Raw genomic sequence first — 24181 nt, 5'->3', positions numbered from 1 at the left:
AAAAAGTTAAGTTGCAGGGGAATATTTAAAAAAAGAAAAATAACTTAATTTTTAATTTATTTTATATATATAATATGTAGATCACTGTAGAAAAAGGTTTAAAGGGCCAGGCCATTCATCAAACTATTGGCAGTTTGTTATCTCCTGGGCATTGGCAAGGGGATGAATTATAGGGAACCTTAACTTTTCTGAATTATTTGAAATCTTTTATAATGGACATATCATGGGGGGAATCCCCCCCAATTTTAAAGTCTATGTTTCCGGATAAAAAAACAAAAAGAAAACATTAGAAGTAGGATTGCAAGGTGATACCTAAGAATGCTTATTTTACATTTGATTGTACATATGATATTTATTGAAAGCCACTGAGAAGATCCTTTGGCAGTGGGCTGGTTATAACAAATTAGAGTAGTTAGTTGACAGTGGTTACATGTTTTTTAGTGTTTAACAGGTTTTTCTTCTACTGTTGGCAGGGTCCCACAGTCCCCCTGATAGACCTGGAGCACGTCCTCCCACTCATGTTTCAGGTTGTCATCTCAAACGCAGGCCACCTGAATGAAACCTACCACCTCACCCTGGGTCTTTTGGGCCAGTTAATCATCCGCCTTTTACCAGCAGAGGTAGATGCTGCAGTGATCAAGGTCCTGTCAGCCAAACACAACCTGTTTGCAGCAGGAGACAGTTCCATCATGCCTGACGGCTGGAAGACCACTCACCTGCTCTTCAGTCTCGGAGCTGTGTGTCTGGACAGGTAGCCATGGTTCTTATGTACCCAGCTACCCCTACCCTACCCCATCTTGGTGTTCACTGCATTGAGACACAGTCTGACTAATGTTTATTTCAGTGTGCTGCAGTGCTATTCTCTGGGAATCGTTTTTGAGAATAGAATTGGTTTTATTAGCAAATTTATTGTCATCTTAAAAATAACATAATCACTACACCAAATCTGGATAACAAAAATGAAGAAAAAAAATCACCCTGACTCATACCTTATTATATGGCTTGTGCTGTTTTAATATATTTCCTTCCAGACTTTTTTCCTGCAAGTGAATGTGTGTGCACACACCTGTGGACATGTGTGTAACTTTTGAAGATTTTTAGAAATGTGGTTGTAGAATGAGTAGATAAATAACAAAGCCTTTTTGTTTTGCTTTGTTTTTTTATTTGCTATTATGTGAAAATTATCATTCCAGTCATTCTAGTAGTTACATGTAAGCCGATTAGTGAATGGCTCTTTGTCATGCCTCTGGGTCTGCCTTGGAGTGACCCTCCAAGGCAGACCCAGTGTTTTAGAGCCCTACTGCATTGCCACCTAATGGGGCTCTTACCTTCTAGCCGGGTAGGCTTGGACTGGGCGTGTTCCATGGCAGAGATACTGCGGTCACTCAACAGTGCCCCTCTGTGGCGTGACGTCATTGCCACCTTCACAGACCACTGCATCAAGCAGCTGCCTTTCCAGCTGAAACATACCAACATCTTCACCCTGCTCGTGCTGGTCGGCTTTCCCCAGGTACATCACTATAAAGACTTGGTCACCCCATCCAGACCCCATCATACACATCAAAGTCTCTATAATATAGATCTTTTTCAGTTTTTGTATAATTTGCCTTTACAGTATGGTTTATTTTTAAGATTATGGAGTGGTTTGTTCAAATTAACAATGAACTTCAAAGTACACTTGTGTTTCACTTAGGCATCTGCCTTGATCTTCTTTCTAATCTTCATGTCTCAACCAATTGGGAAAATGTGGACTATAAACACATGGCTTTATCTAGCAGGTACTTCAGCCAATTTTGTACCAGTCCCTTTGGACCTATCCTTGTGTGCTTGTTGAAGACAGTGGCAAAAGCAGAAGGGGCTAGGCTTGTGCCTAATTAATTGTTCTTTCAAGTCTCAATGCACTGTTGAATTGCCTTTTCTGTCTCTCTCTGTTGTGTTCTAGGTTCTCTGTGTGGGGACTCGCTGTATTTATTTGGATAATGCCAATGAATCCCATAATGTGATCGTCTTGAAGCACTTCACTGAGAAGAACAGAGCTGTGATCGTCGATGTAAAAACCCGGAAAAGAAAAACAGGTCCCGAGCATAAATAAATTTTCTAAGAATGAAAGAAAATTGTCTAATCCCTGTATAATCTAAAATTAATGAAGATACCTTGATTCTTTCCCCTGCATGTTATTTTTTTTAAAGCAAGTTATAGCTCCCTGAGCCTCTTTTTCTTCATCTCTGAAATGATGTGTTTGAATGGGATAATTTTCTAGACCCATTTCCTCACTGTTATTTTGTGCATATGGCTCTGTGTTTTAGTTAGCCAGATATTTAAGTTCTGAACATTTAATTTCTCCATTTGCCTGTGTCATTTGTTTTATAATGGGTATTTTAGGTACGTTATAGAGTCAGGTAGCTACATGAATGTGAAATAACTCAGAATAATTGTGTTGGCATTCATGTAATTTTCCATTTTGTTTTATCAGTAATACAATGAAAGTATTCTTCTGAAGCAGTCTGCTTTTTCGCTCAGCTTAAGCTTCAGGTAGTGTGTGTTCTGTTTTGTGTATAGCGTGGAGTAAAGGTCAGGGTTCTTTTTTGCATATGAGCATCCAGTTGTTCCAGGACCAATCGTTGAACAGACTATCCTTTCCCCATTGAACTACCTTGGTACCTTTGTTGAAAATTGACCATATGTGTGTGTGTGTGTGTGTCTATTTATGGGTCTCTAGTCTATTCTGTTAATCTATATGTCTGTCCTTAATCTAATACCAACTGTCTTGACTACTGTGGATTTATAGTAAGTCTTAAAATCAGGTATGCAGATCCTCCAATTTTGTTCCTCCTTTTGAGAATAGTTTTGGCAGTTTTCGTCCTTTGCCTTTCCATATAAATTTTAGAATCAACATGTAAATTTCTGTGAAAGAGCTTGCTGGAATCTTGATTGGCATTGCATTAAAATTGTAGATCAATTTGCAAAGAGCTGACATCTTAACGAGATTGAGTCTTTTGGTTCATGAGCTTCTTGGATCTGTGGATTTATCCACTCTTCATCAAATTTGTAAAAATTTTTCTTTTTGTCTTCAAATAATTTTTTCTGCCCTCACACTAGGATTCCAGTTATACATTTGTATGGTACCCCTTACTGTTATACCATGTGTCACTGATACTCTGCATTTTTTTCATTCTCTTTTCTCTCTGTGCTTCATTTCTCATAGTTTCTATTATCGTGTCTTCATTTTCTTCCTCCACAAGGACTAATCTGTTATTAATCCCACCCAGTGTACTTTCATTTTAACTATTGTGTATTTTAATCTCTAGAAGCTCCATTTAGTTCCATTTCTCTCTTCATCATAATACATTTTCTTCTTGAACATTTGGAGTATATTTATAATAGCTCTTTTAATGTCTTCATCTTCTAATTCCATCATTCCTTTCATTTCTGGGTCTGTTCCTACTGACTGATTTTTCTTCTAGTAATGGGTCATATTTTCCTGTTTCTTTGGATGCTTGGTAATTTTTTTTTTTTTTTAATGTATGATTTTTGAATGGATGCCAGACATTGTGGATTTCACATTGTTGATGCTGGAGTTTGTTGTTGTTGTTGTTGTTGTTGGCGTGGCCAGGCACCAGGAATCGCACCCAGGTCTCTGCCTACTGAGCCACTGTGGCCCGCCCCACTTTGTTTTGTTTTGTTTTGTTTTTAGGTTTTGGGCTTCCTTTTTTGTTGTTCCTTTAAGTAGTGTTAGATTTTGTTCTGATGTGCCAGTAAATTACTTGCAATCCTTTGAGTCTTGCTTTTAAGCTTTGTTAAGATGAATTCAGAGCACCCTTTTAGGGGTAATTTAGCTCCTAAAGCAGTATGCTTCTGAGGATTTACTCAGTGCCTGTATAGTTTGAAGTCTTTCACTCTCACTGGTGGAAACACAAAATATTCCCAGTTCTTTGTGAACTCCAGCAGTTGTTTTGCCTACTGATTTTTTGTAGTTCTTTTCCCCACCCTAGATAGTTTCTTCTCACCTATGTGCAGATCAGGATTCAGCCAAGACTCATGGTGAACTCTCTGGGGATCTCTGGAGCTCTCTCTCTGTACATTTCCCTTCTCTGTGCTTTTCTGCCCCATAAATTCTAGCTGCCTTGACTTCCCTGAATTCTGATCTCTTTTGTTTCATTTCACTGAGACTGCTGGACTCTGTTTGGGTCTCTGTTACCTGCCCTGAAGCCTGGAAACTGCCTCTAGACAGCTGGTGCTATTGGAAGGCTCACCTTGTTTGCGTCTCTTCTCTCAAGGATCATAGTCTTCTTGTACTACTTGTTGCCCAATGTTTGAAAACTGTTGTTTGATATATTTTTTCAGTGTTCTGATTGTATAAGATGAGATTGTAAATCTAGTGCCTCTTATTCCATCATGTTTGGAAATGGAAGTCTTTTATGTACTATTTTGAGGAACTCCTTTAATACTTTTGGAGACAACCCACTGTGCACAGTACTAGGAATGTGAATTTTCTATCTCACTAGCTTGATGGATATGTGGCCAGTACCATTTTTCTGTTCACCTATAAGCTGACCTTAAATACTGTGGCTATGATTAAAGTCAGGGAGATTTATGTTTGGGGGGTTGTGGTTTTTGCTTTAGTAGGACATATTACTGGGAAAGAAACTTAGCTGCAGGAAGGATTGGCTTTACTTTTGTGTTTTTCTCTTCCCGTCTGACATCATGCTTCAGTAAAGGACTACCAGCTGGTTCAGAAGGGGGGAAATCAGGAATGCAACAACTGTCAGACACAACTGAGCCAGTACTCTCAGCACTTTGCCTTCATCGCCAGTCACCTTCTACAAACCATCATGGGCAGCCATTGTCCTGAGGCAGTGGAAGCAACTTGGGTCCTGTCCCTGGCCCTTAAAGGATTATATAAAACACTGAAGGTAAGTGAGGTGAGTGCTCACTTTGTCAACACATACACTAAAGGTAATGGTACACTTCTTCAGTTTGGTAATGAATCCGGCCGTGATTTTAACATCTTCATGGAATTAACTAGGAGTAAATGTCATCTGATTTTCATGGATGTCAGTTATAGAATCTTGAGTATTTTCGGTATGTTAGGGACTTTGCACACAGATAGCTTTAAGGAGGACAAAAAGACTTTTCCCAATTGTTTGGTTCACTTTGTTTTTTCAGGCACTGTTTCATGGTTGGGGACATGACCTTAGAATATGAGTTTTTAGCAGATCAAGGGAAAAATGGACCAAAAGTTTCAAACCTCCCTCTCCAAACCACAGCTCCTTTTGGTTCACCATGGGATAAGATGAAGCAAGACTTAGGAAAATTAGGATCCTATCGGATCTTTGAACAAGAGGTTTGGCAAATGGGGCGGGAGAAGGCTGATAAAGAACTGGGCAATGTTTGACCTAAAGATGAGGAGCCTTGACTTGAACATGATTCTTTACTTCTAATACCTGAAGGATATTGGTGGGGAGGAAGGATCTTCTTCCAAGGAGAGGCCTTTCAGCTCACTTTTAGGATGATTTTCTCAACAGAATTGTCCATGAGAAAAGGAGCTAACCTGAAGTTTATGAGTTCCTTGTCTTTGAAATGTGCTCATTAGCAGCTGGATAACCATGCTGTAGGGAGGTCATAGAGAGGATTCAGGCATCCTAAGAAGACTTGATTAAATGATATTTTTGCTTTGGTCTAGCCCTGAGCATTTGTAGTTTTAGGATTGAGCCTGTACATCTGTTTGTTTATTTCATGGCATTTATCCCAATCTATTATTATTTTATTCATTTTCATTATGGTAAGAGAAAAATTAAACTCCCTGAGGAAAGAGTCCTTCATTCAGTAAATGAATCCTTCATTCAGTAAATATGTATCAAGCACGACCAACTGCCAAATGAAACTGAATATGTTCTGTTACACTGGAAAGAAGGTCTATGCTCCCTCATGGAACTTACAGTCAAATTGGCAAGAGGGACAACGGAAGACTACCATGAGTCAGAAAGAGTTTTTCTGAGAAGGTGAAATTTTGAGATGACAGATAAGGATTCAGGCATGAGAAAAACTGGGGAGAACATTCCATGAAGAGATGGTAATAAGCTCCAAGCCTTGAGGCAGGAACAGCATAGTTGTCATGGAGCAAAAAAAAACAGGGGTGCAAGAGGACGCAAAAGAGGGAGATAAAGGCAAAGAAGCAGGCAGGGAGTCTTGTAGGACCTTATGAGCCGTTATTAGGGGGTTACATTTTAAGACCAAGAGCAGTGGGAAGCTTTTAGAAGGTGGAGGGTAGGAGAGTGACATAAAACTCCTGTTCTTGGCATAGGATTTAGCATATAGAATGCTCTAGCCTTCAAAAGTATTTGTTGAGTGAATAAATTAGAGTTATTGACCAGAGAGTGAGTTATAACTAAGATGCAGAGTTTCATCCATTCTACTGCTATCTAATATTCTAATATTTTCGCCAGAAGGTGAGCTTGGGCCATCAGTTGAGACTGGGCTCTGAGAAAGGCCTGTATCTGCCCAAGTGACCCTGACCTTCACTCTTAGGCTGTTGCAAATCATTCTCTTTCTGCTTGACAGGCTCACGGGTTTGAAGAGACCCATGCTACCTTCCTTCAGACTGATTTGCTGAAGCTCCTGGTGAAAAAGTGCAGCAAAGGGACTGGCTTCAGTAAAACATGGCTCCTCCGGGATCTGGAAGTAAGGGACAAGGGCAGCTCTCTTACCACCTTGTGTGCACATTCACTGGCCTGGGCAGTTGAAGTTACAGTATCAGCTAATTACAGTATCAGCTGTACTTGCACCCTGTGTGTTTTTTTAAGCCATACTTTACGTCTATCTTCCCTTTCAGAAAAAGGGATTATTAAACTGTCCACTTGGTCAGAGAAAATGAATTTCATATGTTCAAAGAACCTGGGAAGAGAACTATTTTATGGAAACACATGATTGAGCAATATATTATGGTAATAAAGTGAACCCTTGAAATATTATTTCCCTTTAAACTTCCTTTGGACTAAAATAATTTTCTAAATTGGTTCTAACTTATGTTTATTTATATAGGACTTTGGTTGATAATTTTATTACAGTTTCCCCTAGGCCTTAAGATTTTTTCATATTGGAATTGCTGTGGTTCCCTCTGGACTTTCTGTGCGCTAGGAAAGGCTGCTGCTATGTGGGAGCTGGTGAGCCAACTGTTCTCAGGCACACACAGTTCTGAGCTTGAAGAAGGAGCACTTAGGTGCCGTAAAAAGGATTTGGTTAGATATAAGGATAAATATGCTAAAACATATGAATGTATAACCTTGAGAGCATTTGAACTCTTGTCCTCAGGAAACTTTTTTTTTTTTTTTAATAAGCAAGTGAGAAAAGTTTATTGAAGAAAAAGAAAGTTCATACTTGAGGGGTGATCACAAGGTGCTCAAGAGAGAGATGCACCTCAGGAAACATTTTAAATTTAAAATGGGTTTTATTTAAATAATAGAACCACACTGCAGAATATTTAAAATACAGAAAAGAAAGAAGAACTACAAATTTTACCTCTCAAACACAGCTGACATTAACATTATCCTTCTTCTATTTTTTTCCTATGCATCTGTTTTATATATGTAAATTTAGATATTTGATGAGCATGGTGTTTAAATAGAGTTCATCTGATGAACGATTATCTAAGTTGCTACATAGTTTTTATAGCCACCATTTTTAATGTCTGCCTGTAATACATGAAGGTTGTTTTCAGTTTTTTTTGCCATTATTAATGCCTCACTGACCATATTGTGAATATAACATTTTCCATATTTTGCATTGTTCTCAAAAGATGAATTACTGAGTCAAAGGATATGAGCATTATAATTGCTCTTTACATTTCACAAAAAAATGTGTTCTAAAAAGATATTATCAATTTACACCATCAGTGACAAAATTAATAAACAAGGGCGGGCCACGGTGGCTCAGCAGGCAAGAACGCTTGCCTGCCGTGCCAGAGGACCCGGATTTGATTCCCAGTGCCTGCTCATGTAAAAAAAAAAAAAAAAATTAATAAACAAAAAGTCTCTTACAGTTTTAGCTAGCATTTCTCTGATTACAAGTACATGTTTTCTTGTTGGCTTACTAATTTTACATTATTGTGTAAATTCTGAATGCCATTTTAAAGTTAGGTCAAAATTTGTCTACCAAGGGTAGATGGTTAAAGAACATTGTAATCGTCTCACCTGCTAAATACGCAGATTCCTTTTACCTTACTTTCTTTCTTTGTAGATTTTGTCCATCATGCTGTACTCCTCAAAAAAGGAAATTAGCACATTGACCGAGCATGGAGACCTAGAACTGGATGATCAAGGGGATCAAGAGGAGGAGGTGGAGCGGGCAGTCAGTAGCCCCAGTGAGCCAGAGCAGAAGAAGCTAGACCCTCTCGAAGGCCTGGATGAGCCCACCAGGATATATTTCTTGGTATGTTCTTGCTTCATCATGTGGCTTGAGCAAGGGATTCTGAGGAATGGGTTATTTTTACTTGGACTGTATTTCAGCCTTCACTTGAAAATGCTTTGGTGTGATGTCCTCAGAACTTACTTCCTAAAGACTCAGTCTGTATTGTGCACAGATGATCCAGAAGAACTGAAAAGCCCTTCCAAGAGTAGTTCTTAACATTTTGAGGTCATGGACCCAAAAACTTTAGATCCTCTCTTCCATAAAATACACATCTAAGTGTTAGTGTAAAATTTTACATGTAATTCTGAGGGTTTACTAAAGCCCGTTAATGAACTCCCAATGATAGCCTCCTGACTCAAGTTTCTCAAAAATGCCTTCTCTCTTTCCCTGTATGGACCACTCTTTTTTTTTTAATTTATTTATTAATTAAAAGAAATAAAGAAACAAAATAAAACAATATACATAATCAGTAATTCACAATATCATCACTTAGTTGCATATTCATCATTTCTTAGATCATTTGCATTAATTCAGAAAAAGAAATAAAAAGACAATAGAAAAAGAAATAAAACGAACACAGGAAAGAAAAAAAAAAAGATTATACCTACCATACCCCTTACCCCTCGCTTTCATTGATCACTAGCATTTCAAACTAAATTTATTTTAGCATTTGTTCCCCCTATTATTTATTTTTATTCCATATGTTCTACTCATCTGTGTACAGACCACTCTTACAAGGAATGTTGTGAAAATAGCTGAAGGCTTGGGTTTCAGAGGGTATAACTATATGAAGAGTAAACAGAGTATGGGATGGATGTTAGAAAAGCAAATACTGCTAAAAAAAACAAAAACATCTCTAAAGTATAGTACTTAGATTATGTGCCAGTTGTCAAACTCCAGTGTGTGAAAGCTACAGAGAAGTTTGCAAAGAGTACAATGTGCCAGACAGTCGTTGACTATTAACATTGTATTTTGTGGGCGTAATATTTCTTTTGATGTTTCAGAGTTTTCATATCCCTTTCTGTTTACAATAGCATTACAGATTTTTTTTTTTTATTAATTAAAAAAAGAATTAACAAAACAATTAGAAATCATTCCAATCTACATGTACAATCAGTAATTCTTAATAACATCACATAGTTGCATATTCATCATTTCTTAGTACATTTGCATCGATTTAGAAAAAGAAATAAAAAGACAACAGAATAAGAATTAAAACGATAATAGAAAGAAAAAAAAACAAAAAAAAACAAAAACAAAAAACCTATACCTCACATGCAGCTTCATTCAGTGTTTTAACATAATTGCATTACAATTGGGTAGTATTGTGCTGTCCATTTCTGAGTTTTTATATCCAGTCCCGTTGTACAGTCTGTATCCCTTCATCTCCAATTATCCCTTCTCTTTTTTTTTTTTTTTTTTAATTAACGGAAAAAAAGAAATTAACCCAACATTTAGAGATCATACCATTCTACACATGCAATCATTAATTCTTAACATCATCACATAGATGCATGATCATCATTTCTTAGTACATTTGCATTGGCTTAGAAGAACTAGCAACATAACCGAAAAAGATATAGAATGTTAATATAGAGAAAAAAATAAAAGTAATAATAGTAAAATCAAAACAAAACAAAACAAAACAAAACAAAAACCTATAGCTCAGATGCAGCTTCATTCAGTGTTTTAACATGATTACTTTACAATGAGGTATTATTGTGCTGTCCATTTTTGAGTTTTTGTATCTAGTCCTGTTGCACAGTCTGTATCCCTTCAGCTTCAATTACCCATTGTCTTACCCTGTTTCTAACTCCTGCTGAACTCTGTTACCAATGACATATTTCAAGTTTATTCTCGAATGTCCGTTCACATCAGTGGGACCATACAGTATTTGTCCTTTAGTTTTTGGCTGGATTCACTCAGCATAATATTCTCTAGGTCCATCCATGTTATTACATGGTTCATAAGTTTATCTTGTCTTAAAGCTGCATAATATTCCATCGTATGTATATACCACAGTTTGTTTAGCCACTCTTCTGTTGATGGAGATTTTGGCTGTTTCCATCTCTTTGCAATTGTAAATAATGCTGCTATAAACATTGGTGTGCAAATGTCCGTTTGTGTCTTTGCCCTTAAGTCCTTTGAGTAGATACCTAGCAATGGTATTGCTGGGTCGTATGGCAATTCTATATTCAGCTTTTTGAGGAACCGCCAAACTGCCTTCCACAGTGGTTGCACCCTTTGACATTCCCACCAACAGTGGATAAGTGTGCCTCTTTCTCCGCATCCTCTCCAGCACTTGTCATTTTCTGTTTTGTTGATAATGGCCATTCTGGTGGGTGTGAGATGATATCTCATTGTGGTTTTGATTTGCATTTCTCTAATGGCCAGGGACATTGAGCATCTCTTCATGTGCCTCTTGGCCATCCGTATTTCCTCTTCTGAGAGGTGTCTGTTCAAGTCTTTTTCCCATTTTGTAATTGGGTTGGCTGTCTTTTTGTTGTTGAGATGAACAATCTCTTTATAAATTCTGGATACTAGACCTTTATCTGATATATCATTTCCAAATATTGTCTCCCATTGTGAAGGCTGTCTTTCTACTTTCTTGATGAAGTTCTTTGATGCACAAAAGTGTTTAATTTTGAGGAGTTCCCATTTATTTATTTCCTTCTTCAGTGCTCTTGCTTTAGGTTTAAGGTCCATAAAACCGCCTCCAGTTGTAAGATCCATAAGATATCTCCCAACATTTTCCTCTAACTGTTTTATGGTCTTAGACCTAATGTTTAGATCTTTGATCCATTTTGAGTTAACTTTTGTATAGGGTGTGAGAGATGGGTCTTCTTTCATTCTTTTGCATATGGATATCCAGTTCTCTAGGCACCTTTTATTGAAGAGACTGCTCTGTCCCAGGTGAGTTGGCTTGACTGCCTTATCAAAGATCAAATGTCCATAGATGAGAGGGTCTATATCTGGGCACTCTATTCGATTCCATTGGTCGATATATCTATCTTTATGCCAATACCATGCTGTTTTGACCACTGTGGCTTCATAGTATGCCTTAAAGTCAGGCAGCGCGAGACCTCCAGCTTCGTTTTTTTTCCTCAAGATGTTTTTAGCAATTCGGGGCACCCTGCCCTTCCAGATAAATTTGCTTATTGGTTTTTCTATTTCTGAAAAATAAGTTGTTGGGATTTTGATTGGTATTGCATTGAATCTGTAAATCAATTTAGGTAGGATTGACATCTTAACTATATTTAGTCTTCCAATCCATGAACACGGTATGCCCTTCCATCTATTTAGGTCTTCTGTGATTTCTTTTAGCAGTTTTTTGTAGTTTTCTTTATATAGGTTTTTTGTCTTTTTAGTTAAATTTATTCCTAGGTATTTTATTCTTTTAGTTGCAATTGTAAATGGGATTCGTTTCTTGATTTCCCCCTCAGCTTGTTCATTACTAGTGTGTAGAAATGCTACAGATTTTTGAATGTTGATCTTGTAACCTGCTACTTTGCTGTACTCATTTATTAGCTCTAGTAGTTTTGTTGTGGATTTTTCCGGGTTTTCGACGTATAGTATCATATCGTCTGCAAACAGTGATAGTTTTACTTCTTCCTTTCCAATTTTGATGCCTTGTATTTCTTTTTCTTGTCTAATTGCTCTGGCTAGAACCTCCAACACAATGTTGAATAATAGTGGTGATAGTGGACATCCTTGTCTTGTTCCTGATCTTAGGGGGAAAGTTTTCAATTTTTCCCCATTGAGGATGATATTAGCTGTGGGTTTTTCATATATTCCCTCTATCATTTTAAGGAAGTTCCCTTGTATTCCTATCTTTTGAAGTGTTTTCAACAGGAAAGGATGTTGACTCTTGTCGAATGCCTTCTCTGCATCAATTGAGATGATCATGTGATTTTTCTGCTTTGATTTGTTGATATGGTGTATTACATTAATTGATTTTCTTATGTTGAACCATCCTTGCATACCTGGGATGAATCCTACTTGGTCATGATGTATAATTCTTTTAATGTGTTGTTGGATACGATTTGCTAGAATTTTATTGAGGATTTTTGCATCTGTATTCATTAGAGAGATTGGTCTGTAGTTTTCTTTTTTTGTAATATCTTTGCCTGGTTTTGGTATGAGGGTGATGTTGGCTTCATAGAATGAATTAGGTAGTTTTCCCTCCACTTCGATTTTTTTGAAGAGTTTGAAGAGAATTGGTACTAATTCTTTCTGGAACGTTTGGTAGAATTCACATGTGAAGCCATCTGGTCCTGGACTTTTCTTTTTAGGAAGCTTTTGAATGACTAATTCAATTTCTTTACTTGTGATTGGTTTGTTGAGGTCATCTATGTCTTCTTGAGTCAAAGTTGGTTGTTCATGTCTTTCCAGGAACCCGTCCATTTCCTCTAAATTGTTGTATTTATTAGCGTAAAGTTGTTCATAGTATCCTGTTATTACCTCCTTTATTTCTGTGAGGTCAGTAGTTATGTCTCCTCTTCCATTTCTGATCTTATTTATTTGCATCCTCTCTCTTCTTCTTTTTGTCAATCTTGCTAAGGGCCCATCAATCTTATTGATTTTCTCATAGAACCAACTTCTGGCCTTATTGATTTTCTCTATTGTTTTCATGTTTTCAATTTCATTTATTTGTGCTCTAATCTTTGTTATTTCTTTCCTTTTGCTTGCTTGGGGTTAGCTTACTGTTCTTTCTCCAGTTCTTCCAAATGGATAGTTAATTCCTGCATTTTTGCCTTTTCTTCTTTTCTGATATAGGCATTTAGAGCAATAAATTTCCCTCTTAGCACTGCCTTTGCTGCGTCCCATAAGTTTTGATATGTTGTGTTTTCATTTTCATTCGCCTCGAGGTATTTGCTAATTTCCCTTGCAATTTCTTCTTTGACCCAGTCGTTGTTTAGGAGTGTGTTGTTGAGCCTCCACGTATTTGTGAATTTTCTGGCACTCTGCCTATTATTGATTTCCAACATCATTCCTTTATGGTCCGAGAAAGTGTTGTGTAAGATTTCAATCTTTTTAAATTTGTTGAGACTTGCTTTGTGACCCAGCATATGGTCTATCTTTGAGAATGATCCATGAGCACTTGAGAAAAAGGTGTATCCTGCTGTTGTGGGATGTAATGTCCTATAAATGTCTATTAAGTCTAGTTCATTTATAGTAATATTCAGATTCTCTATTTCTTTGTTGATCCTCTGTCTAGATGTTCTGTCCCTTGATGAGAGTGGTGAGTTGAAGTCTCCAACTATTATGGTATATGAGTCTATTTCCCTTTTCAGTGTTTGCAGTATATTCCTCACGTATTTTGGGGCATTCTGATTCGGTGCGTAAATATTTATGATTGTTATGTCTTCTTGTTTAATTGTTCCTTTTATTAGTATATAGTGTCCTTCTTTGTCTCTTTTAACTGTTTTACATTTGAAGTCTAATTTGTTGGATATTAGTATAGCCACTCCTGCTCTTTTCTGGTTGTTATTTGCATGAAATATCTTTTCCCAACCTTTCACTTTCAACCTATATTTATCTTTGGGTCTAAGATGTGTTTCCTGTAGACAGCATATCGAAGGATCCTGTTTTTTAATCCATTCTGCCAATCTATGTCTTTTGATTGGGGAATTCAGTCCATTGACATTTAGTGTTATTACTGTTTGGATAATATTTTCCTCTAACATTTTGCCTTTTGTATTATATATATCATATCTGATTTTCCTTCTTTCTACACTCTTTTCCATATCTCTCTCTTCTGTCTTTTTGTATCTGACTCTAGTGCTCCCTTTAGTATTTCTTGCAGAGCTGGTCTCTTGGTCACAAATTCTTTCAGTGACTTTTTGTCTGAGAATGTTTTAATTTCTCCCTCATTTTTGAAGGATAATTTTGCTCGATATAGGAGTCTTGGTTGGCAGTTTTTCTCTTTTAGTATTTTAAATATATCATCCCACTGTCTTCTAGCTTCCATGGTTTCTGCTGAGAAATCTACACAAAGTCTTATTGGGTTTCCCTTGTATGTAATGGATTGTTTTTCTCTTGCTGCTTTCAAGATCTTCTCTTTCTCTTTGACCTCTGACATTCTAACTAGTAAGTGTCTTGGAGAACGCCTATTTGGGTCTAATCTCTTTGGGGTGCGCTGCACTTCTTGGATCTGTAATTTTAGGTCTTTCATAAGAGTTGGGAAATTTTCAGTGAAAATTTCTTCCATTAGTTTTTCTCCTCCTTTTCCCTTCTCTTCTCCTTCTGGGACACCCACAACACGTATATTTGTGCGGTTCATATTGTCCTTGAGTTCCCTGATACCCTGTTCAAATTTCTCCATTCTTTTCCCTATAGTTTCTGTTTCTTTTTGGAATTCAGATGTTCCATCCTCCAAATCACTAATTCTATCTTCTGTCTCTTTAAATCTATCATTGTAACTATCCATTATTTTTTCTATGTTTGCTACTTTATCCTTCACTTCCATAAGTTCTGCGATTTGTTTTTTCAGTTTTTCTATTTCTTCTTTATGTTCAGCCCATGTCCTCTTCATGTCCTCCCTCAATTTATCGATTTCATTTTTGAAGAGGTTTTCCATTTCTGTTCGTATATTCAGGATTAGTTGTCTCAGCTCTTGTGTCTCATTTGAGCTATTGGTTTGTTCCTTTGACTGAGCCATATTCTCAATCTTTTGAGCGTGGACAGTTATCTTCTGCTGCTGGCGTCTGGGCATTTATTCAGATTTCTCTTGGTGTTGGACCCAGCAAGGTTGTAATATTTTTCTGTGAAATCTCTGGGTTCTGTTTTTCTTATCCTGCCCAGTAGGTGGCGCTCGTGGCACACGTTTGTCTGCGGGTCCCACCAGTAAAAGGTGCTGTGGGACCTTAAACTTTGGAAAACTCTCGCCGTCCTGGGGGTTCGCTAGCCGAAGCGGCTTGAGCCGGCCCTCGGTCCGAACGCAGGGAGGGTTGCTGGTCGCCGCAGCCCGGGAAAGAGCCCGTCCGAATTTCCTAGTCGGCCCTGGGCAACAAGCGTGGCGGGAGGGCGCCAGCGGCAGCAGCCCGCCCGAGAGAGTGCACGTTCCCCGGGAGTCACGGGTTTGGAAGGGGCCTCCCCCACCCGTCACCGTTCTCCGCGGCCTGGGGGTTTCCGATCCAATTCTCTCAGTTGGTCCGGGGGCTGCGCGTGGTGTGGGCGCCAGCCGTCTTTGTTTCAGGGGACCGCCTCTCCAATTCTCCCAGCCGGCCCGGGAAGGGGGAAGGGAGTAACTCCGGCCGCTTGCCACCCCGCCCGGTAAGGCCCGCGCGCCTCGGCGATCTCACCCGAGCTGCTTCTCTCAGCCAGCCAGCCGTTCCAGGATGGGGTACGCTGTCTTTTTTATCTCTGTTGTGGCTTTGGGCGCTTTCTGTATCGTTTCTACTCCCCTAGTAGGTGTCCTGGAGAAGAAACTAAGATCCGCGCGTCTTACTAAGCCGCCATCTTCCAAGAAGTCCCCGCATTACAGATTTTATAATCCATGTGTTAGTGCTTATAATTTTAATATACTTTCTTTTTTTTTTGAATTTTAAAACATGAACTACCATCTATTTTCAACACCCTGCAGTATTGACATTCCTTCGTTCTTCCTCATGCAAAAATATTTTTAAATTGCGCTTTTAGTCACTATTATTATATACCGTAAGCATTCCTAGATTATATCATCTCAGTCTTTATCATTTATCTTTACTTCTGATTTCATTGTGCCCAAGCCCTCCTCCCTCTATCATTCTCACATTCAACTTCATTCTGTGTACTAATATTATTGTATTACAGTTAGGTAATATTGTGCTATCCATTTCTGATTTTTTTGCAGTCAGTCCTCTTGTACAATCTGTATCCCTTCAGCTCCAATTACCCAATTATCTACCCTATTTCTATCTCCTGATGGTCTCTGTTCTTAACTGTAATTCTCCAATTCATTCACTAATATTAGTTCATAGTGAGACCATACAGTATTTGTCCTTTTGTTTCTTGCTATTCTCACTCGGCATAATGTCCTTAAGGTCCATCCATGTTGTTACATACTTCATAACTTTATTCTGTCTTACAGCTGCATAATATTCCATCATGTGTGTATACCACAGCTTGTTTAGCCACTCATCTATTGATGGACATTTTGGCTGTTTCCATCTCTTCGCAATTGTAAATAATGCTGCTATAAATATTGGTGTGCAAATGTCCGTTTGTGTCCTTGCCCTCATGTCCTCTGAGTAGATACCTACAATGGTATTGCTGGATCATGTGGAATTCTATGCTTAGCTTCCTGAGGAACTGCCAAACTGCCTTCCACAGCAGTTGTACCATTTGATATTCCCACCAACAGTGGATAAGTGTGTCTCTTTCTCCATATCCTCTCCAGTACTTGTTGTTTTCTGTTTTATTGATAACGGCCATTCTGGTAGGTGTGAGATGATATCTCATTGTGGTTTTGATTTGCATTTCCCTAATAACCAGGGAAGTTGAGCATCTTTTCATGTGCCTTTTAGCCATTTGTATTTTCTCTTCTGAGAAGGGTCTGGTCTGCTCCTGTCTTTTGCCCATTTTGTAATTGGGTTGTCTGTCTTTTTGTTGTTGAATTGAACAATCTCTTTATATATTCTGGATACTAGACCTTTATCTGATATATCGTTTCCAAATATTGTCTCCCATTCTGTAGGCTGTCTTTTTACTTTCTTGACAAAGTTCTTTGATGCACAAAAGTGTTTAATTTTCGGAGTTCCCATTTTATTTATTTATTTCTTCAATGCTCATGCTTTGGATGTAAGATCTAGGAAACCGCCTCCTATAATAAGATCTATAAGATATTTCCCTACATTGTCTTCTAAAAGTTGTATGGCCTTAGATCTAATGTTTAGGTCTTTGATCCATTTTGAGTTAATTTTTGAATAGGTGTGAGATATGGATCCTCTTTCATTCTTTTACATGTGGATATCCAGTTCTCTAGGTACCATTTATTGAAGAGACTGTTCTGTCCCAGGTGAGTTGGCTTGACTGCCTTATCAAAGGTCAGTTGTCCATAGATGAGAGGGTCTATATCTGAACACTCTATTTGATTCCATTGGTAGGTATATCTATCTCTATGCCAGTATCATGCTGTTTTGACCACTGTAGCTTCGTAATACACCTTAACGTCAGGTAGTGTGAGTTCTCTGACTTCATTTTTCTTTCTTAGGATATTTTTAGCAATTTGGGGCACCCTGCCCTTCCAGATAAATTTGGTTATTGGTTTTTCTATTTCTGTAAAGTAAATTTTGGGGATTTTAATTGGTATTGCATTGAATCTATAAATCAGTTTAGGTAGAATTGATATCTTAACTGTATTTAGTCTTCTAATCCGTGAACACGGTATGCCCTTCCATCTATTTAGGTCTTCTGTGATTTCTTTTAGCAATTTCTTGTCATTTTCTTTGTACAGGTCTTTTGTATCCTTAGTTAAATTTATTCCTAAATATTTCATTCTTTTGTTGCAATTGTAAATGGAATTTTTTTCTTGATTTCCCCCTCAGATTGTTCATTACTACTGCATAGAAACACTACAAATTTTTGAGTGTTGATCATATAACCTGCCACTTTGCTGTACTCATTTATTTGCTCTAGTAGTTTGCTTTGGATTTTTCAGGGTTTTCAACATACAGTATCATATCATCTGTAAACAGTGAGAGTTTTACTTCTTCGTTTTCAATTTTGATGCCTTTTATTTCTTTTTCTTGTCTAATTGCTCTGGCTAGAACTTCCAATACAGTGTTGAATAACAATGGTGGTAGTGGACATCCTTGTCTAGTTCCTGATCTTAGGGGGAAAGTTTTCCGTTTTTCCCCATTGAGGATGATGTTAGCTGTGGGTTTTTCATATATTCTCTTTATCATGTTGAGGAAGTTCCCTTCTGTTCCTATCCTTTGAAGTGTTTTCAACAAGAAAAGATACTGAATTTTGTCAAATGCTTTTTCTGCATCAATCGAGATGATCATATGGTTTTTCTGCTTTGATTTGTCGATACAGTGTATTATAGTAATTGATTTTCTTATGTTGAACCATCCTTGCATACCTGCAATGAATCCTACTTGGTCATGGTGTATAATTCTTTTAATGTGATGCTGGATTCGATTTGCAATAATTTTGTTGAGGATTTTTGCATCTATATTCATTAGAGAAATTGTTCTGTAATTTTCTTTGATTGTAATATCTTTGTCTGGCTTTGGTATGAGGGTGATGTTGGCTTCATAGAATGAGTTAGGTAGGCTTCCCTTCTCTTCAGTTTTTTTGACGAGTTTAAGCAGGATTGGTACTAATTATTTCTTGAATGTTTGTTAGAATTCACATATGAAGCCATCTGGTCCTGGACTTTTCTTTTTTGGGGAGCTTCTTAATGACTAATTCAATTTCTTTACTTGTGATTGGTTTGTTGAGGTCATCTATTTCTTCTTGAGTCAATGTTGGTTGTTCATGCCTTTCTAGGAAGTTGTCCATTTCATCTACATTGTCTAGTTTGTTAGCATAAAGTTGTTCATAGTATCCTCTTATTACCTCCTTTATTTCTGCAGGGTCAGTGGTTATGTCCCCTCTTCCATTTCTGATTTTATTTATTTGCAGTCTCTCTCTTTTTCTTTTTGTCAGTCTTGCTAAGGGTCCATCAATCTTATTGATTTTCTCATAGAACCAACTTCTGGTTTTGTGGATTTTCTCGATTGTTTTCATGTTCTCAATTTCATTTATTTCTGCTCTAATCTTTGTTATTTCTTTCCTTTTGCTTGCTTTGGGGTAAGTTTGCTGTTCTTTCTCTAATTCTTCCAAGTAGACAGTTAATTCCTCCATTTTTGCTCTTTCTTCTTTTTTGATATAGGCATTTAGGGCAATAAATTTCCCTCCTAGCACTGCCTTTGCTGCATCCCATAAATTCTGATATGTTGTGTTTTCATTTGCCTCGAGATATTTACCAATTTCTCTTATAATTTCTTCCTTGACCCACTGGTTGTTTAAGAGTGTGTTGTTGAGCCTCCATATATTTGTGAATTTTCTGGCACTCAGCCTATGATTGATTTCCAGCTTCATTCCTTTGTGATCTGAGAAAGTGTTTTGTATGGTTTCAGTCTTTTTAAATTTATTGAGACTTGCTTTGTAACACAGCATATGGTCTATCCTTGAGAATGATCCATAAGCAGTTGAGAAAAAGGTGTATCCTGCTGTTGTAGGATGTAATGGTCTATAAATGTCTTAAGTCTTGCTCATTTATTGTATTATTCAGATTCTCTGTTTCTTTATTGATCCTCTGTCTAGATGTTGTGTCCATTGATGAGAGTGGGGAATTGAAGTCTCCAACTGTTATGGTAGATGTGTCTATTTCTCTCTTCAGTGTTTGCCTCATGTATTTTGGAGCACTCTGGCTCAGTGCATAAATATTTATTATTGTTATGTCTTCTTGTTTAATTGTTCCTTTTATTAATACATAGTGTCCTTCTTTGTCTCTTTTAACTGTTTTACATTTGAAGTCTAATTTGTTGGATATTAGTATAGCTACTCCTGCTCTTTTCTGATTGTTGTTTGCATGAAATATCTTTTCCCAACCTTTCACTTTCAATCTGTGTTTATCCGTGGGTCTAAGATGCTTCTCCTGTAGACAGCATATAGATAGGTCCTGTTTTTTAATCCATTCTGTGAGTCTGTGTCTTTTGATTGGGGAGTTTAATCCATTAACATTTAGTGTTATTACAGTAAGGGCAGTGCTGTCTTCTACTATTTTGCCTTTTGGATTTTATATGTCTTATCTAATTTTTACGTTTACTAATAGTCTTCATTTCTATACTCTTCTTCACACCTCTCTCTCCTGTCTTTTCCTATCTGTCTCTAGTGCTCCCTTTAGTATTTCTTGCAGAGCCGGTCTCTTGGTCACAAATTCTCTCAGTGATTTTTTTTTTGTCTGAAAATGTTTTAATTTCTCACTCATTTTTGAAGGACAATTTTGATGGATATAGAATTCCTGGTTGGCAGTTTTTTTCTTTTAGTAACTTAAATATATCATACCACTCTCTTCTCGCCTCTGTGGTTTCTGCTTAGAAATCTACGCATTGTCTTATTGGGCTTCCCTTGTATGTGATGGATTGTTTTCCAGATTCTCTCTTTTTTCTTTGACATCTGACATTCTGATTAGTAAGTGTCTTAGACTATGTCTATTTGGATCTGTTCTGTTGGGGTACTTCTTCATTCTGTAATTTTAAGTCTTTCATAAGAGTTGGGAAGTTTTCAATGATAATTTCCTCCATTAGTTTTTCTCTTCTCTTCTCCTTCTGGGATATCCACAACATGTATATTGGTGCACTTCATGTTGTCATTCAATTCCCTGACTCCCTGCTCATATTTTCCCGTTCTTTTCCCTATATTTTCTTTTGCTTGATAGATTTCAGATGTCCTGTGCTCCACTTCACTAATCCTATCTTCTGCCTCTTGAAATCTAACATTGTAGGTTTCCATTGTTTTTTTCATGTCTTCTACTGTGCCTTTCATTCCCATAAATTCCAATTTGTTTTTTCAGACTTTCAATTTCTTCTTTTTGTTCGTCCCTTGCCTTCTTTATATCCTCCCTCAGTTCATTGATTTGATTTTTGATGAGGTTTTCCATGTCTGTTAGAACATTCTGAAAATTGTTTCAGCTCCTGTATCTCATTTGAATTGTTGGTTTGTTCCTTTTACTGGGCCATATCTTCAATTTTCCTAGTATGATTTGTTATTTTTTGCTGGCACCTAGGCATTTAATTTCCTTAATTAATTTATTCTGGATATTGTTTTCACTTTTTTTACCTAGGATTTTCTTGCTGGATGACTTGTTGTCTATCTGTTCTTTGACATTCATTTCAGCTTATTCTAGACCTCTAGCTTAGGTTTTGTTTAACAGATGAGAATTTTTCATTTTTATTTCTTGCCCTGCCTATATGGTCCTTTTTTTATCTTCCTCCCCCCCGCCCCACCCCCACCCCTTAGGAGGGTCTACTTAGGTATTATAGACTCCAGCCAGATTTTCCCAGACCAAACTGGCCTCCTCTCAGGAGGAAAGAGTCACCTGCGTCAGTTTTCCCTGAGGGTAAGATCTGGCAGGTTGAAAGACTTTCCTATGAATCCTCTGGACTCTGTTTTTCTTATCCTGCCCAGTATGCGATGTTTGTCTGCCTGCAGGTCCCACCAGCATAAGGTGATGTGGTACCTTTAACTTCAGCAGACTCTCCCTGCTGGGGACATGGTTGAGACAGAGGAGAGGTTGTAAGTTGGCTTTAATCACTTCAGTTTTCCAGATCCTGGGGTCTGAATTCCTTGAGGGAGGGACTCCACCTGAGCTGGGCCCCTCCCCTCTCCCTGGGAAGGCGCAGACTCCAGACAAACTCTCAGACAAGCTTAATTCTGCCCATGCCTGGGGCAGTTGGAGCCTGAGAAGCCCTGCAGCTGTATCCAAAGAGTAGTCAAGCCATAGAAACACAGCCACGAAAAAAAGAAAAAGAAAAATCCTTTTCAGAGCAGGACCCCCGTTCCTCAGGTTTGCCAGTCAAGAACGTAAGTTGGTATGTTGCTTTGTGTATCTCCAGGTCCTATGTATCCCCGCCTTTCCTTCAGAGCCCAGACCCTTTCAAATATTATGTGTGGTTTTTTTTTCTTTTTTCTTTTTCCATCAGCCCTGCCCCCTCTGTGCCGGTGCAAAAACTAGCATCCTCAGCTTTCATCAAGGTTCAGCTGAGCTGGGGGCCTATTTTTAGTAGTCAGAATTTGGTAATTAATTCCACAATTGGAGCTTGGTTGCACTCAGCCCCTGCTGTTAGTACAGTCTCTTTTCTTTCCCCTCTGGGAACCAGCCTGTCAGGAGGGGCACCGGCTGCCACAGCTTGGGGGACTCACGTTTCTGAGTGGGCTTGCAGCTGGTCCAGCTTGTCCAGACTGGGGTATGCTGTGTGCCCAGTCACTGGTGTGGCCCCTGCAATTGTGCTGTACTGTTCCTGGCCATTTACTAGCTGCTCTGGAGGATGAACTAAATCCTACACCTTTCTAAGTCGCCATCTTAGCCCTGCAATCTTGTATGCTTTCTTTAATGTTCTTATATTTTAAACTGTCATAACTTTTGAAATATTGTTTTATCACTTCCGAGTTCATGTCATCAGTATTGTACTTGAAGCACTTTTGTCTCCCTCTTGCTTCTTCCCTATGGCCTTCAGATGGCTCACGACGCCCTCAATGCCCCTCTCCATGTCCTCCGGGCCATATTCGAACTGCAGATGAAGAGGACCGATTCTTTCTTCCTGGAGGTTCAGAAGAGGTAAGGAATGTCAAGGTGAAGCGGAAGTGCAGCAAGTGAGAGAACGCTTGAGGGCAGGGACCATTCCCATTCCTTCAGAGAAAGCTGAATGAACAACTCCTGAAAGTCAAAGAAACAGATGTGGAAGTAGTTTTTAGTTTTCATAAAGTGAAATGAAAATTCACCAATACCACATTGCATGGATCATTTTTGAAATGTGTTTTATTTGCTTTTGGAAAACATTGCCATCATGGTCTGCCTCTTAAGCTCATTTTATGGATGCAGAAATTGAGAAAAGTACCAAGATTCCTCTCATATGTAATCCCAGCAAGCAGACAGTGCAGATGAGTACCTTCTGCACAAGAGTTTTCGTTTTCACTACTGTAAATTATGTTCCTGGTTTGCCTTCATGAATCATTATAAAATTAATGGTATTCCCTGTCTCTTGGCCAGGAAGTTCAGAGTGAGTTTTTGGGCCCAGCACTTAAAATTGTGTAGAACTTAACAAATCTGCATTCTAATCTCCTCCTCTATCCCCTAAATCCTACTTTTTTATTTCCTATTCTAATTTATATCAAAATCTAATGTTCCTTTAAATTTTTATTTCATATTTCTATTATACCATGTTTGTCATATATTGGCTCAAATCCTTTGTGAGATGAAGCAGTTTTGCATTAATCTAGAGCACACTCAAAGCTTCTATAACTAAGAAACCTGGATGTATCCTGGATCAAGGAGGATAGAAGTTAGTTTTTCTCTCACACAACAGTCTTGAGGTAGATAGAAGTCCAGGACAGGTGGGCAGCTCTGCACCAGAAGGTGCCCTGGTGATCCCACAGGTTTTGTTCTCATCTGTGTGGTCAAAGTTAGCTCATCACCACCACCTCTCCAGCCCAGAGGAAAGGGCGAAGGTAGAAAAAGGAGCACATCCTGGAGACAGTTATCTGGGGGAGCCCCCCGGAAGGGCATTCATTACCTCACCCACACCGTTGGCAAAAACCTGTTGCATAGCTGCATCTTGCTGCATGGGGGGCTGGGAACTCTCGCTAACTAGGTGATTATGTGTCCTGCCAGTATGCCAGGGAAATTTGTTTCTAAAAGACAGACTGTGAGAGTGGCTCTTGGGGGATAATTTAGCATTTTCTGCCAAAAGGGCATGCAAGAGCATCTGTGTGTGTGAATAAACAAAAACTATGGATCCAAATTGCAAAATATGGACAGTGATACTATAAGTGCATAACAGGAAAATAACTTGAATCAACATTTCTGGCACACCTAAGTACAGGTTAAACTCCTGCCTTTCTATAATTTACATACCCAACTTGGTGCCCCTTTTCTTCAGGTTTGATGGAGATGAGCTCACAACAGATGAGAGGATACGCACTCTGGCTCAGAGGTGGCAGCCCAGTAAGAGTCTGAGACTAGAAGAGCAGAGTGCAAAAGCTGTGGATACAGACATGATCATCTTGCCCTGCCTGGTATGTA

General features: G+C 38.3%; 1 protein-coding gene across 8 annotated transcripts in view; it reads left to right on the top strand.

The window, feature by feature from the left end:
- The window catches only part of ZZEF1 (zinc finger ZZ-type and EF-hand domain containing 1), a 170255-nt gene that overhangs the window by 131187 nt on the left and 14887 nt on the right, over window positions 1–24181 (top strand). For 5 of the 8 annotated variants that reach the window (XM_077165584.1, XM_077165586.1, XM_077165583.1 and 2 more), the window contains exons 40-47: window positions 474–751; window positions 1336–1510; window positions 1943–2075; window positions 4714–4922; window positions 6562–6681; window positions 8236–8427; window positions 22617–22717; window positions 24039–24174. In XM_077165584.1, coding sequence (XP_077021699.1) covers window positions 474–751; window positions 1336–1510; window positions 1943–2075; window positions 4714–4922; window positions 6562–6681; window positions 8236–8427; window positions 22617–22717; window positions 24039–24174 — 1344 coding nt within the window. The remainder of the gene's footprint in view (window positions 1–473; window positions 752–1335; window positions 1511–1942; window positions 2076–4713; window positions 4923–6561; window positions 6682–8235; window positions 8428–22616; window positions 22718–24038; window positions 24175–24181) is intronic. The other 3 variants (XM_077165590.1, XM_077165585.1, XM_077165588.1) reach the window with 1 other exon arrangement.

Source organism: Tamandua tetradactyla, chromosome 6, assembly GCF_023851605.1.
Source record: "Tamandua tetradactyla isolate mTamTet1 chromosome 6, mTamTet1.pri, whole genome shotgun sequence".
Classification (NCBI taxonomy): domain Eukaryota; kingdom Metazoa; phylum Chordata; class Mammalia; order Pilosa; family Myrmecophagidae; genus Tamandua; species Tamandua tetradactyla.
This window is presented reverse-complemented; position numbering and strand designations above follow the sequence as displayed.